Below are 16015 nucleotides of genomic sequence, written 5' to 3'. Positions count from 1 at the left end.
TAAATATGTTGTATACATGTATTAATCCATTAAACACCAAATTCATAATCCAAGAGTAAACAGCTAGGAAACCTAACAAAAGAAAATGAAAACATGGCATTGAATACATTTTTTCACTCAAGTTGATAAGCAAGATAAAAGATAGTAATTTTAATTTATTTCGAACATGTAACAAGGCTTTTATCAAATTGTGTTGTTTATAAATTGTCAAAGTTTTAGAGTCACAATGGAATCTGAAAGTTGAAAAACATCTATAAGACCTAATAGGAAAGTCATCCAGATGGGACTTTCAGCAGCAGATACATCATCAATACTTAATATAAAAGACATATGAAGGCTGCACAAGTTGTGCAAAAGGAGTAGTAGTCCTTTATTTCCGCCCTATAGTCCACTCTGATTAATTGGTGCAAGTCAATCCTCAACCTGAAACAGGCTTCATTTATTAAAAAAAGCTGCTGATATCAATGGCATCAATAAAAACAAAAGGTACAGTATTGTCTAGTTCCTGTCCATCTCCTTTCTCAGCTCTGCTTTTCTCTCAGTATGATCTCCAAATCAGGGCAGTGTTGGTACTGAGGTTCAGGTGGCTCTGCCCAGGTGGATTGTGGGAGCTTGCTGAGGCTGCTGGAAGGAAAGGTGATGACGGCTGTGTCATTGAAGACGTCGAGCAGACGGGATGGACAAGGCAGGGGCCTCTCCTCACACACAGCCACAGCCTGGGTGATATAGCTGTAGTCTCGCTGGAAATCTCTCTCAATCATTCTAACAGCAGGAAAGAAAACAAATATCAGTTAATCTCTCCTCGTTTAAACACCATCCTCCACACACACACACACACACACACACACACACACACACACACACACACACGTCTTGTACAAACCTGTCCTGTATGCCAGAGAAGCTGTTTCCGATAATTCTCAACAGAGGCAGAGTTTCTGTGCTCCAGTTCTTCCACAGCAGGTTGTTGTACAGGGCTTTCCCACAATGCATCAGGTAGAAGAGAGTGGGCCTAGTCGTCAGCCGCTTCCCTTCCTGCAGGACAGTTGGAAACACAATACAACATAGTTAAACTGTCTTTAGACTTGTTTCCTCTTTGCCTGACTGCAACAGGATGAAAACACAAACTTGCCTCATTCTCAGTGAGTACAGTAAGCCCCAGCTCTGTCAGCACGTCCCTCTCTCCAGAGGAGAACACAGGGTCAAAAACACAGCAGTCCTTCAGTGGGATCTAGAGGGACCAGGACAGTAGAACACAGAGCTTAGAATAGACAAGGAAACATGTAGTGTGTTTCACCTTTCTGGTGAAATCTATATTCTCTGACCTGTCGTGTCTCCAGCAGCAGCAGCAACATGGCGAGCTGGTAGCGAGCTGAGACACAGGAGGAGAAGGAGCCCAGACCATAACACACACACTCCAGCTCTAGGCATGTTCCGCCATCTCTGTTCCTCCCCAGCTGCTCGGCAGGCACCTCAGCATCCTTCCCGTCCCATGGAGGTTTTGATTGTGTTGATCCTGCCATCAACAGCTGCTCTGCAGACAAGAATCCTGCAGGGTCACCGAGCTGCTACCTAAAGCCAGAACACCAACTGCACATTAAAGCAAATATGTATGTGTAAAACTCGACTTGTCCAACTCACCTTTCCACTCTTGCCAAAAGTCCTCACATCTCAACTCAGACCTGTGGAGGAAGAGAGCAAAGCAAGTTACTGACCTCTCTTGATCTGGTGCACAGCTCTGTGGTGGAAAGGCATACACGCGAAGGAAGAATGATGCTATTCTCGTGCTTTAATAGACACTTCTTACACTGTTTCTCTTATCCGTTGAATAGTTTTCCCGACGTCCAGCTGATCCTGGCAGGCTGAAGCTGGCTGAAGTGACTTTGCTCTCCGCGCTGCGCCTTTCCTGCGCCGGGCCACCTGCCACTGCTCTCCCGTGTCCGACATCTATACTAATTCATCGGTACGTCTATGTGAGATTTGCCTATAAACACGCATCTGAAAAAAGATTGTGAATTATCAGAGTTATCACGAAAACGCTACTGTCTGAGGTTGGCAGGGTCCGTAACACGTGGGACTGTTTTGACAGTAACACACGTTTTTCTATTTCCGGTAGTCATAAGGAAAGCCGGAAGTATTTGTGTTTTCGTGTATGGTACCAAGAGGCTAACTGACATTAACTAGCTAACTATCTAGTCCACTATTATTGCATCGAAAGAAAGGGTGTAGGCTGATATTTGGATAAGGGGGGTGATCTTTCAGGTGAGTTAGACTAAGCAGGTTTTCCCTTTATTTGCTTGGCCGCGAGCATTAGTCGGTAAACTAAGCAGTTAACGTTAGCAAATTAACATTAGCTAGCCTTTATTAGCAAACGTTAGCATGTCGTCTCTCTCCCGCGAGAGATCTATCCAATAGTTGGCACTAGTAATGTCGGTGTTATGTTATTTGATGATGTTATCCCTCTCTTATCAGTTCACATCAATTACTTAACGTTAATTGTTTTTGAGCTCATATTTGGCCAAGCTACAATGGCCACGTGATTATACAAGAAATTAATACATAAATATTATGTGCTAGGTGCAACTAAGCATTCGCGAGCTTTAACTTTGCTTTTGCCGTCTTGCCATTCTCTTGATCAGGATATCAGGTATGTCCATGTCCCACTTGTATGGGCGAAGGGGGGAAGAAGAGGAGGATGGGGTGGAGGTGGAGAGCTTTGAGGTGACTGAATGGGATCTGGCTAATGAGTTCAACCCAGATCGTCGCAGACACAAGCAGACCAAGGAGCAGGCCACCTATGGCATCTGGGCTGAGAGAGACTCAGACGATGATGAGAGGCCCAGCTTCGGAGGCAAGAGGTAAGGCATGGGCTTGTTCCTGTTAGGGCCCCATCTAACAAGACATCTAACTAAGAGAAATAGTCAAAACAGTTGCAAGTGCACAGAAGCACCAACTATTGAGTCAGTCAGTCTGTGTGTTTCTTCCAGGTCTAAAGACTACAGCGCTCCAGTGAACTTTGTGAGTGCTGGTCTGCGTAAAACTGCAGCTGAGGAGAAACAGCAGCAGCAGCAGCAGCAAAAAGGCGAAGGAGACTCTGATTACTCTGATGAAGATGACACTCCTGCGGCACCGCCCCCTCCCCCTCCCCGCAGCACAGCACCCAAAAAACTCCAAATGGTACACTTGCGTTTGTTTTTTGCATGTGTGTTTATGAAAGACTTATGTGTGTTAACCAGTGTTGTATCAGTTTCTGTGTAATAATCTGTAACAGTGTTGTATGATAAGATATGTCAAAAATATCTCTTTTGTGTTTTGCTAGGGTAATTTCCGAGGGAACCAGTCCCAGAGGTTTGCAGCTGGCATACGGTCAGGACAAGACATAGGTACCTGGGAGAAACACACAAAGGGGATCGGACAAAAACTGCTGCAGAAAATGGGCTACCAACCAGGCAAAGGCCTGGGCAAGAATGCTCAAGGTGGGTACAGCTGAGGAGAGTAGGGTATTTTGATATATTGAACAATATTGTGCAGATTACAGATGTTTCTACAGTTTCATATTATACACTCTTATTGCTGCAGGTATTGTAAACCCCATCGAGGCGAAGGTTCGTAAGGGCAAGGGAGCAGTGGGTGCTTACGGCAACGAGCGAACCAAGCAGAGTCTTCAGGACTTTCCTGTAGTCGACTCAGAAGAAGAGGAGGAAAAGGTAAGAGTGTTGAAGAATGTTGCTCTTGTCTCCTTTCCCATCTAGACCCTCTACTAGACTAACTAGGAGAGAACCAGTCGGCATCATTTTGACATTTCCCTCCATTTCTGTCTGTGTAGGAGTTTCAGAAGGAACTAGGCCAGTGGCGTAGGGATCCTGCGACTTCTGCGGGAAAGAAGAAGCCCAAGTATTCTTACAGAACTGTAGAAGAGCTGAAGGCTAAAGGCAAGCTGGCTGGACGGTCTACAACAACACCCGCTGGAGAGTTGGCACAGGTTAAGGTGCGTCAGAAAGGACTCTCACATTAACTCTCCTTTTGCTTTTATTTTTATTTCTTTTCCAAGCACCTCTCTCACAGAAATGTTGAGCCTTAAAATAGGTTGCTTCTAATGATGGTGAAGAATTGAAGTTTATTCTACTGTAAGTCGCTCTGAATAAGAGTGTCCACCTAATGCCTAAAATATAAATTTTTCTTTCTGTTTCCAAATCTCATCTCTCCCATCTCTCTTCCCGTCTCTAGGTGATAGATATGACTGGGAGAGAGCAGAAAGTGTATTATAGCTACAGTCAGATGTCCAACAAGCACAGCGTTCCAGACGAAGTTCCACCAAGCTTGGCCACGCGGGATCAGAAGGGCTCTGGCTTTGCTCTCCCTGAGCTGGAACACAACCTGCAGCTCCTCATAGACCTTACAGAACAGGACATATTACAGGTACGTGATAACCAAGAGTATCTACCAAATATCTTTAGGCTACAACAGGAGGTAATGCAGGCTTCTATCTATATCAGCTACCCAGAACTTCTTTCCACTGATCTGCACACAGATAATTCCCCTTGTTTAGTTTATTCCTGCTGACTGATTGTTCATTTTATGTGTCTATTATGTACCGCTTTTCTACTTGTCCCACTTCTGCACCTTGACCCCGACCTTCTCTCTGCTCTCTTGCTGTCATCCCCTCCTGTAGTCTGCCAGACGTCTGCAGCATGAGAGAGACGTAGTTGTGTCTCTGAGCCACGAGTCTTCTGCACTGCAGACCAGACTGGCTGCAGAGCAAGACTCCATCCAGAGAATGGAGGCTGTACTGGAACTGGTGGAGCGTTTTCAGTCTGGGGAGATGGCACCAGGGGAGGGACCCAGCCTGCAGGTACACATGCATGCAAATGATGCATATACACACACACACACACACACACAGACATACCACGCTACTCCAGTTTGTTGATTTCTCTCCAGGTATCAAATCCATATCCGGTAATTTTCATGTGTGCTTCCCTCCCTCCTGTTCAGGAGTGTGCCCGGATCTTTGAGACCTTACAGACAGACTACTATGAAGAATATAAAACAATGGGACTGGGAGACCTGGCTGTAGCTGTGGTTCATCCTTTACTCAAAGAGAAACTTCGTACCTGGGACCCTCTGAAGGTATATTCTTACAATTCTCTCAACATCTATACTTTTCCCTCTTGAGATGAGTACATACTTTAATTATTTTGCTTTAATTACTCGTGATAAATCTGTCACTTCTCACTCTGCTCTTTGTGATTCTTGTAGGACAGCTCTTATGGTCTGGAAGAAGTTGGACAGTGGAGAGCGATCCTTGAATCTAGACAGCTCCACTCCAGTGCCCCAGAAGCAAACATGGACCCTTACCACAGGTAATATTGTACACACAAACACACATGCAGCTGTGCTCATGTGCTGGCTGCAGTTGCATGAATGTATTCCATTGGTTAGGTATTATAGCCTGTGGTGGATTGCATTGTGTCATGTATTTTGTATCTTTGTTGATTCAGACTGCTGTGGGAAGTGTGGATCCCAGTGATGCGGTCGTGTGTGTCAAGCTGGCAGCCTCGTATGGTAGTGCCCATGGTGGACTGTGTGGAAGTGTGGGCTGCCCTTCTCCCCCGGTGGATCCTGGATCACCTGCTAGAGCAGCTCGTCTTGCCCCGGCTGCAGCGAGAGGCAAGACACATACAGACTCGCACTATCTCCACTTACAGACACACTCACTTAAACTGAGATGAACTTAGATGAAGAGAAACTCAGACATTTTGTTAGTGGAAGATTGCCTTCTACAGCTCAAGCTATTTTTATACTTTCTTTCTCAAGCTTGTGCGTGTACGTAACCTGAAAAGCATGTTTACTGCCTCCAACATTCTTACCTCATGTTTCCCATTTAATAGGTGGATAACTGGAACCCTTTAACGGACACTGTGCCCATCCATTCCTGGCTCCACCCTTGGCTGCCTCTGCTCCAAGCCCGTCTAGAGCCTCTGTACCCGCCCATCCGTAGCAAACTAGCCAATGCCCTGCAGCGGTGGCATCCCAGCGACGGCTCGGCCCGTCTCATCCTGCAGCCATGGAAAGATGTTTTTACACCAGGAGCGTGGGAGGCCTTCATGGTTAAAAACATCATCCCTAAACTAGGTATGCTCATATACAACAACTAATGCCCACACAGCCGTGATACTATGCCATGGCAATGAAGAAAATGTGTTCTCTCCCTGCCTTCTTAGTGCCACTTACTCTAACCTATCCCTCCTTATCCCTCTGCCTTCTCTCCTCTGTGTGCCGACCTCGGCTTCCCTCCGCAGCTCTGTGTCTCGGGGAGCTGGTTATTAATCCTCACCAGCAGCAGATGGAGCCCTTCCACTGGGTGATGGACTGGGAGGGCATGCTGTCTCCCTCCAGCCTTGTGTCCCTGCTGGACAAAAACTTCTTTCCAAAGTGGTTGCAGGTTAGTTAATGTACAGTGTAATACAGAACAGAGGGTTATCAAGATGAGTTTAGCTACACCATTGAGTGATATATATGTATTTAAGTAACTTTGATTAATAGTTTTTGTTTTGTTTTGTGTTTGCGTGTGGTGTTTATTACAGGTCCTGTGTTCATGGCTGAGCAACAGTCCTAACTATGAGGAAATCACCAAGTGGTACCTGGGTTGGAAGACCACGTTCAGTGATATGTTGTTAGCTCAACCACTCGTCAAGGACAAATTCAACGAAGCTTTGGACATTATGAACCGCGCAGTGTCTTCAGGCATGGGTTAGTGTTACACACACTCTCAGGGGCATATGGCTAAAAACATGCCGTACAATTTTTTTCTCCACTGTACCAAAACATACTAAAACTCTTGTTCTCCTTGTTCATATCCACAGGTGGATATATGCAGCCTGGTGCAAGGGAGAATATTGCGTATCTCACACAGACAGAGAGGCGAAAGGACTTCCAGTATGAAGCACTGCAGGAGCGCAGAGATGCTGAGAGTGTGGCTCAGAGAGGCATCAGCGCCGGTCTGCCCACAAACTTTAAAGACCTTATCCAGACCAAGGCAGAGGAGAACAACATCGTCTTCATGCCCCTAGTGGCCAAACGCCACGAGGGCAAACAGCTGTACACATTTGGGCGCATTGTCATCTACATAGACAGGGGGGTCGTGTTTGTGCAAGGAGAGAAGACCTGGGTCCCCACGTCTTTACAGAGTCTGATAGACATGGCCAAGTGAGGGTGGACTGACTGATGGGAGTGTCTTGTTCTGCCAAGGGTAAAAGAGAGAAATAGAGGAAATGTGTGTTTTTATATGATGTCAGTACACTTAACCTTTGTCAGAGTTATCTTTGTAATTGTATAAGTGTAACTGGAACCGTGAATAAAAAAAATTAAAGTTATGTGGTCTACTGTGCTGTGTTTTTTTTAAGTGTTTTTTTTGCTGTTTGTGATTAAACCTGATTTAAGGGTAGAGATAACGGGGACTGAATGACAAAGTAATCCACGAATCATGTTATGTACGAATTTTGTCTGGTTTGCTTGATAAGTGCACTGTTAGGTACCTGTGACCTGTTACTCTAGGCGGCAGTATAGCTGCTTTGCGTCCTCCACACCAGGCCGCAGCCTTTCTGGCACAGCACAGCTTCCGTACACATTGGGCGCTGTGCTGTAGAACAAAGTGGGTCCTGAACTTGTTCGCACGATTAATGAAGAAATAAACGTACGATTTGAGGATTTCTTCGTATTTTATATCACATAAGTAAGTGCACGTTTCTAGATATCTCTCCAGTCACACAATGTCTCGAAGGTTCAGTAACTTTGATTGGAAGTTTTCCTTCGTGAGCTGACAAGCTAACGCTTGTTAGCTTAAGAGCTAGCCAGGCTAACCATTGACCGTAGTAAGGTAACCATAGTTAGCTAACAGCTAAATCTTAGGTCTGACTTTGTTGTGCCTTAAATGTACTTCTAGGTAAATATTTTCACAGGTAACCTTTGCTCTGTTATCGCCTAGTCTGTTTCAAATAATGCTATTCTTTATTTATCCAGCCACTCATGTCATCGGACGCCCTGAAGAAGCGAAAGGCGAAGGTGCTCCGCAGTGAAGGAGGAACTCCAGAGATGAAACGAGGTCGCGGAGAAGGGGATCAGCAGGTGAGAGACCGCTGGGAGGGATGGGCATGTGATGAAGGGGAAAGAGGGGAGCAGGGAGACTGTCCTACAACACAAGTACCGGGCTCAAGGTCCCAAGCAAACATCCTCCCTCCGGGGGAGGCAGGAGAATTGACCTTTGGAGTTCAGTATAAGTATAACAAAAGTAATGGAATATGGGGTCAAGGAAAAACTTAACTGACTGTAGTGTTTTATGTATTTCTAGGATGTACGTGTGTATAGTGAAGAGGTGGAGCTGGACGGCAGGGACCCTGAGCAGGACTACGAACAGTACAAACAGACATGTGAGAGTTTGGCCAAACTCATGGGTGAGATCCAGGAGCTCAAAGCCAACGGAGCCAAGGACGGGGTGAGATACATGCTCTTAAATACACATCCAAATTAGTCAGTCATTATTACAGCCTGCTGAACTCCTATACTCACTGCTGTTATAAATCATGTGAACACACAGACTAGTTAACTGAGTGCCCATCAAGGTGAGGTGCTGGGAACGTCACCGTAGAAACAAATACATTCCGCACATTAGGAACTCCATTCATACATCTTTTATTAACAATGTGTTGATCAGGCGTGCATCAAAGTGTAAAGTCAAAATGGCCTGTCAATGAGAAGTGTATGAATGGAACAGTGAATAGTGTGAACATTCATGCTTTCATGTTTTCATGATTATCTGATCAGAGTTGAGAGTGGGTGTTAATGGGATGCTTGACCTTGGTGTTGAGCCATCTGTAGGTGTGGTGGGCCTGATTCAGTGAAGTATCAGTGATGGGAGTCTCACCCAGCCCCCTTTCTGCTAACGCCTAAGCTAGGTTTCAGATGATGGTATTGGTAAATATAATGCATCACAGCCTTACTTCTAGTCCAAACAAAGCTGATTCTCTTGTATTCACTACAATAATAGAGACTAACTGGTGGTGTCTCTTTTCAGTGTGCTGAGGTAGAGCAGAGACGTATGCAGAGCTGCATCCACTTCATGAATCTGAAAAAGCTCAATCGTTTGGCTCATATGCGACTGAAGAGAGGCAGAGACCAGACACATGAGGTAACACACACACACACACACACACACACACACACACACACACACTATTCCATTATTCATAGAAAAAGAGCTGCCACAACCTCAATTTGTGCCAATAATGAAAGGCGGATCAAGCACCAAGCACTTTGTTTCCGTAACGCCTAGCTGCAGTAGCTGCCACTGTCAGCAAAGAGTACTTAAATATGACTGTCAAACACTTAGCAGAAACTCCACAACACAGCCAGTGTGTTCCCATACTGACTCTCTGTGATCACAGTAACAGCTACTACCAATTTTTCTGCCTGTACTTTCTCCATTTCATTCTGCTTGTTGTAAACTGTTAGCTGCCTACGCAGCATCAAACACTGCCAAGCACTTCATCCTTGTGACTGGTTGGCTTACAAAAAAGCGGTCGATAACATGTGACCTGTAAGGTGTTGAACTTTTCTCAGCTTTAGAAACCGCTGCCTTCTCTTTAAAAAGACGCCATGTGCAGTACTCTTTCCCAAGCAGTGGTTTCCGTGTGCCTTGCCGACACTCCCTGTTGATTTAAATGTGGAAGAGGTGGTAGCAGTTTGCAAAAAGTGGAATAGTGTGAGCACAGCCTTCTACCGTGTTTGTCGTTTCCCCTCAGGCAAAGCAGAAAGTGGATGTGCTGCACCTTCAGTTGCAGAACCTTCTGTATGAAGTTATGCATCTCCAGAAGGAGATCAGCAAGTGTCTGGAGTTCAAGTTAGTACCAAAATATCCTATTCAAGTAGAAGAACTGTTACTTTGCTGAAATTGTACTTAAGTAGAAGTAAAATTACTGGTGTGAATATCAGACTGCTGTTACCTAAGTTAATGTAAAACAAAGTTTGAGTACTTTGAATCCCCCTGTTGATGCACTGTTGATATTACACCTGTTTTATAGACTGTTGAGTGTTCTAGAAATATGATTCTGAAATTCAGGTCATTATTTGAGTTGTGATTAACTGTAAATGCTCATTCTACATTATTGTATGAGTTATTAAAAAAATAAATAAAATAACGTTAGTTGTCCAACTAGTTAGCAAGTCTGCCGAACTAGCTAGACCACAACCTGGCAAACACACACCAATAAACTGTAGCTGGATGGATGGGTTTGTGGCTAAACTATTATCATGGATCAATTTGAGCGTTAAAGTTCACAGTTAGTTAACTTAATGTTACCTCCACATGCTTGTGCAGGTTCGATGATGATGCAAATTTTGATTGGCCAGTTTGTAATACAATGCTTATGGAGAGCCCACAAAATTTGAAGTAGTACTGAAGTACAATACTTAAGTCAAAATGTACTTAAGAAAGAATAAATTGCTGAAAAAAAATACTCCAAAATACAAGTATGTAAAAAGTTGCTCAATTATAGCAATGATTGTAAATATAATTTGCTACTTCCACCATTGATAGTTCATGTACAGATTTGTGGAAAATGTGTGTCTTTACAGCAGTAATTAACTTTCCTTTCCCTGACCCAGGTCTAAGCATGAGGAGATAGACTTGGTGAGTGAGACAGAGTTTTACCAGGAGGCCCCCCAGGATATTTCCAGGCCCCAGCTCACCAAAGATGATCCCCACCAACTCACACTGGCACGACTAGACTGGGAGCTGGAACAGAGGAAGAGGTACGCAAACATACACAACATGGTGCATTTGTAACACAATACGCTAAAAATATCAGTTTTCTGTGTATTGTGAACGGAGCAGCTCTTGAACGTTTGTGCTCGGATGTAGGTTGGCAGAGAAATACAGGGAGTCTCAGTCCACCAAGGAGAAGATCCAGAAGAGCATCGAGGTGAAGAAGGAACACCTGAGCAGCCTACAGCCAGGACTCAACGCCATCATGCAGGTATATTCACTGTCTGCGTGGTATAGTATGTTTTGCCTCTGAAAACAGTTTTCAACCACTACACCACCAATGGGCACCATGTATGGAACCTCCGATTGACGATGTGGTTTAACTTCTCTCCTCCCACAGGCCTCTCTGCCAGTGCAGGAATACCTGTCCATGCCTTTTGAACAGACTCAGAAACAGACAGAGATCGCCCGCCACCTGCCCCCCTCTCTCTATGTCTTGTTTGTTCAAGCCAATGCCTATGGCCAGGCCTGTGGTAAGTAGCTATTAGGTTGAGTGCTGAGAATAGCCTCTGTCTCCAGACACAGGAGACGTTTCCTTCGAGCTTTTTAGAGTATAATGTGCAAGCCTTGTGTGTTTATGATTTCTTTTTGTTTATATTTCAGACAAGAACCTCAATGTGTCAATCAGTGGTGATGTGGATGAGGCCAAAGCCCTGTCCAAACCTCCGGAGGACTCCCAGGGTACAAACAGTACTATACATGCCTGCCTGCGTATATATAGCACATTCACATATAAATACAAGCACACAAACTGTCTGTGCACATGCAGAGCTTCCAACGCATGGCTCTAATTTGTTTTTCTGTGATATGTTGCTCAATGTTTTCAGATAGTATGTTTGTATGAGACACATCTTCAAAAACAGAAATGTAACGTAAATTCATGCATTCTGTTTTGTCCAGATGATGAGAGCGATTCGGATGCAGAGGAGGAGCAGGAAAAAACGGTGAGTCACAGGCCTGATCTCACTCCAGAACACCACAAGAAGCCACTCTAACTTTGCCATTAGTCTGTCTCACTCGCCCGCCCTCGCTTTGTTTCTCTATCTCTCTCACACACACACACACACACACACACACACAGGTCAGTGAGTTCAGCTCTCTTTTTACATACCCACCCTTGCAAACGTACACACAAACTGCCCCTGAAGTCCGAGCTGTCACACATTGTGGTTTGGTGGGTTGGGGAGTGGCGGCTATTGATCGCCTCCTGCATCCGGACCAGTGCCAGCTGGGGGATTCTGGGAAAGATTTACCAAGAATGGCTCGGTGACTGTAACTTGAGCCCACCTCTGTCATGCACACACAGCGTCAAACCACTGCACTTTCCTGCTGTCAGACTCTGTCTGTCTGGTTGTCTCTCTCTCTGTGAAGTAAATTAAATAATTTATTGTAATTACTGATTCAGGAATCATATTTTGGTGATCGTCCATATCTTTAGTTGCAATCTTTGCCTGGCATTTTTACAGTACTGCGGCACTGGTACAGGACAGCTCAGCTGAAACACTCCTCTAGTTTCCTCCGTCCCTCTCCGCTTTCCATTCTTCGCCCCATCCGGCCCTTCCTCTAAACTGCCTCTTCCTCCTTTTTTCTGTAATTGTAGAGGGCTGAAATGCTAAGTCAGTATCACGTTTCTCCTATGAGCAGCTGAAATTAGATGCAAGTCGTTTTACTGATTTATCTGATATGCCACAATGTCAAACATGCACTTTGTTTTACTTTTCTTTCTTTCTCGTGTCTCTTGCCTTCTTCTGATCTGTTCTCTCATAGAAGAGAAGAAGGCCGACTACAGGTGGCCAGCTGGATGATAAACGACGGGAGATGCTGAAAAGACACCCTCTTTCCCTCTGCTTAGACCTCAAGTGTAAAGGTACACATACAGCACAAACACACACCCACATTTTTGATGACTTCTAATGTCAAGATTTAGTCTGCACAAAATATGACCATGCATTTGGTGTAGATAAACACCTTCCCTGTCTTTACTCTGTATGTTAAAAATTTGTTCAGAGCCAACCCAAAAGTTCACAATGCGACTGAGCTATATTCTCTGTAATGTGACCATAGGTATACTGTGTATCGTGGTAACTGTATACCTACCAGATAGTATAGCTGAAAGTGTGACCCAGTCTGCTATGATGTCATGACACTGTTTGACCCTAGTCTGCCCCCTGCTGGTGATAAAGGAATAGTGACAGATTATAGGAGGATCTGCATTGCAGGCGTAACTCTATCTAAAGGAGGGAGGGAGGGAAGGAGGGAGAGAGAGGTGAGAGAGAAGCTTGCAGCAGTTTGGGTCTGCAGCACCTACAACATGCTGTAAGCATATTTTCATCACCGCTCTTTCTCTCAGTCTTGCTTCTCTTTCCCGTACCGTCCCTCTCCCCGGTTGTCCTCTAATGCAGCCGGCTGTAGCACTCTGTTTTCTGTTTACTGCAGTACAAGCAAAGAGCACTAAGGGTGTGCGTGATTGACACAGTGTCACTGAGTTCACTGTGACTGCAGGGAGGGGAGAGGCGAGGATGACCATCAGCATATGTATCCCCTGGGTGGTAGCATCCATCACGACCACGCCCTGTTATTGCTCTGTGCAAGGCTCTCTAATGCGGTGCTGTCTGATGTAACCTCTGAGGGACGTTCAGTGACAGGATAAATGAATAGAGGTTAGGAAATGTAATTACCTGGTAACAGATTAGTTCAATAGTATGTGTAATCTGTCTTGTCTCTACAGATGGCAGTGTCCTCCATCTCTACTTCTACTACCTGATGAATCTCAACATTATGACAGTCAAGACCAAGGTCTCCACCTCCACAGACCTCAACACAGCCATCAGCGCAGGGTATGTGTGTGTTTGTGTGTGTGTGTGTGTGTGTGTGTGTGCATGTGCCAGAGTTGTTTGTTTCACACTTTATTTGTTCCTGAAAAGAAAGTCTGATGATTGCTTTCTCTCCCAGGGAGCTGCTGAACTCAGACACTCTGCTCAGCTGTCTCTATACCAACGACCAGGGACGAGAAACGCCCAACCCTGCTAACCGCTACCAGTTTGATAAAGTCGGGTAAGGATAGTAACCAGATAAAATTTCTTATTTATATATTGCTATAAAATGAAAAGGAAAGAAGAATATTAGCATCATCATCGATAATTAAGCACTTAAACCACTGGCTCTTTCTCTTTACATTAAACTAATGTAGTAGCTGTAATAAAAGAAGTATTCACATGAACAATAATCACACTGTAGGCTTTAGAGTGCATTCGATTATAAAGCAGAATTAAACTCGTCGTCCTCTTTTAGGATTGTTTCGTTTGCTGACTATGTGGAAGAGCTGGGCCATCCCTACCTGTGGGTTCAGAGTCTTGGAGGACTGCATTTTCCCAGCGACGCTCCAGAGGTGTGTGTGTGGACATCAAGTGCCATCCAATATTGCACAGTCTCGCTGCGGTATGGCCTAAATGTTTGTGTGTGTTTGTGTTTTTCAGGGTGTGCGTGTGGGCAGCTCTCTGAGTGCCAGCCACATGGAGAGCACCATGAAGCTGCTGAGGGGACGAGTCCAGTCCCGCTTAGCTTTGCACAAACAGTTTGCCTCACTGGGTATGTGTCAACAAACACACACATTCAATAGCGGGGCTCCACATCTACCAACATAAAAACAAATACAAACAGAAATAGTGACAGAAACCGTTCCTCCTCCTGTCCTCAGAGCACAGCATCATCCCAGTCTCCAGCGAGTGTCAGTACCTCTTCCCTGCCAAGGTCATCTCCCGATTAGCTCGCTGGACCACTATCACACACCAGGAGTACATGGTATGCGCGCACACACACACACACACACACACACAGAGTTGTGTGAAATCACCTGTAGTAAAACCACACATCCAGGAACACACCCAATACAGCGCAAATCAGACTCTGATGTGTCTCTTTTTCTCTTCCTTACAGGACCTGCCATATACACAGCATGTGACTGATGCTGGTCTGGCCAAGGAGATGGACCTGTACTTCATCGGTGTGGTGGAGAGAGGCACAGGTACAGAACAGGGGCGGTGGCCACACCACCACTGATGATAGGCTTGTCTATTATTGACGACTTGATGTTAACAACAGTTTTCTCTTTTTCTGTCTGGTTTCTTTCCTCTCAGCTCGTCTGCAGGCTGCGTTGGTGCTGAGTCCCCGTTACCCAGAAATCTCTCCCCTGTTCTCCCTCTCTCTCAGCTGGAAGGGAGAGCGCAGTGGACGCACTGATGACAACCTTCGAGTAAGACAATTTCAGTAGACTAATCACTTATGTCCCATACGCAGATTCCTCTTTGATCAGGACTCTTCCTTTTCTGTCACTGAGAGCAAACACAATTGTTCAGGCTGATTGATATGTCTTTTACTTTATTTCAGGCCATGGAGAGTGAGGTGAACGTGTTCAAAAATGAGCTCCAGGGTCCCCGTCCGGGTCACCAGCTACTGACCAATCAAATTGCACGTCTGTGTGTCTGTCTGGATGTGTATTTGGAGACTGACGGACAAGACGATAGTGTGGAGGGACCGCGAGAGTTCCCCCGCGAAAAGATGTGCTTGCGTACTGTCAGGTACAGACGCACAGGAATTATTCACACACATTTGATCGCATACACACACACCTTTTATAGACTTACCTCTGACACGTCTCTCTCTCTTTTTCTCTTTCTCTTTCTTTATTTAAGGGGTCCAAATCGTCTGAAGCCATTCAAGTACAACCATCCTCAGGGCTTCTTCAGTCATCGCTAAGACCCGGCCCTACTGTCCTCCCTACAGTACCTTACAACTCTAACCCCCCCACAGGGTTTACCTTTGTGACCTTTGACCCTCACACACACTGTACCCCCGAGTAGCCGTCTCTTTTTAAATGACATCATTCTTTGTATCAGTTTGAAAATAAAAAGCATGTTATTTTCTTGAATGAGCTTGTATCTGGTCTTTTATAGGCTCTAATGCATCTGTGCTTTGTTGTATGCTCTAAACTTTCCCTGTTTTATCATCCCTCTGCCTGCCTCTCCTCCCTCACCTCTCTCTCTCTCTCCGGTGCTCTATTTATAGACATCGTCTGCACTCTAGCTGATTATTATGCTATTGTGGTTCAGTGCTACAATGAGCTGAGTCATTTCCACAGAGACTTGATATCCATGGAATATGATACAAGCTTTCACGTCTACAGTTAACCTTTCA

The 16015-nt window shown here is 45.1% G+C and overlaps 3 protein-coding genes across 4 annotated transcripts; 2 read left to right on the top strand and 1 right to left on the bottom strand.

The window, feature by feature from the left end:
• Nucleotides 1–249: 249 nt before the first annotated feature.
• srrd (SRR1 domain containing) lies at nt 250–2059 on the bottom strand. The gene is made up of 6 exons (XM_071899796.2): nt 1808–2059; nt 1642–1682; nt 1326–1534; nt 1129–1231; nt 884–1031; nt 250–762 (listed from the first exon to the last, which is right to left on the bottom strand). Exons 1-6 carry the CDS (start codon nt 1945–1947, stop codon nt 522–524), a joined length of 882 nt encoding a protein of 293 aa, XP_071755897.2. The 5' UTR covers nt 1948–2059; the 3' UTR covers nt 250–521.
• An 89-nt stretch (nt 2060–2148) lies between these two features.
• On the top strand, nt 2149–7376 carry tfip11 (tuftelin interacting protein 11). The gene is made up of 15 exons (XM_071899739.2): nt 2149–2262; nt 2640–2858; nt 2988–3177; nt 3320–3476; nt 3580–3707; nt 3827–3988; nt 4228–4419; nt 4673–4852; nt 4996–5130; nt 5260–5363; nt 5502–5670; nt 5892–6135; nt 6303–6445; nt 6588–6753; nt 6867–7376. The coding sequence occupies exons 2-15, from the start codon at nt 2650–2652 to the stop codon at nt 7211–7213; spliced, it is 2526 nt and encodes an 841-aa protein (XP_071755840.2). The 5' UTR covers nt 2149–2262; nt 2640–2649; the 3' UTR covers nt 7214–7376.
• A 249-nt stretch (nt 7377–7625) lies between these two features.
• thoc5 (THO complex 5) lies at nt 7626–15749 on the top strand. Of its 2 annotated transcripts, none has more exons than XM_071899652.2 (20): nt 7626–7735; nt 8023–8127; nt 8351–8494; nt 9074–9187; nt 9801–9898; nt 10663–10809; nt 10919–11033; nt 11163–11295; nt 11426–11503; nt 11723–11766; nt 12593–12689; nt 13551–13659; nt 13775–13876; nt 14114–14210; nt 14299–14410; nt 14520–14623; nt 14759–14846; nt 14959–15074; nt 15209–15399; nt 15514–15749. In XM_071899652.2, the coding sequence occupies exons 2-20, from the start codon at nt 8029–8031 to the stop codon at nt 15575–15577; spliced, it is 2052 nt and encodes a 683-aa protein (XP_071755753.2). In that variant the 5' UTR covers nt 7626–7735; nt 8023–8028; the 3' UTR covers nt 15578–15749. The 2 variants fall into 2 exon arrangements, with proteins under 2 accessions (XP_071755753.2, XP_071755752.2); XM_071899651.2 differs by having other exon boundaries at nt 12590–12689.
• The last annotated feature ends 266 nt before the right edge of the window (nt 15750–16015 follow it).

The sequence above is a fragment of the Centroberyx gerrardi genome, chromosome 8 (assembly GCF_048128805.1).
Source record: "Centroberyx gerrardi isolate f3 chromosome 8, fCenGer3.hap1.cur.20231027, whole genome shotgun sequence".
In the NCBI taxonomy this organism is placed as follows: domain Eukaryota; kingdom Metazoa; phylum Chordata; class Actinopteri; order Beryciformes; family Berycidae; genus Centroberyx; species Centroberyx gerrardi.
The sequence above is the reverse complement of the archived record's forward strand: the minus strand, read 5'-3'. Positions and strand labels throughout refer to the sequence as shown.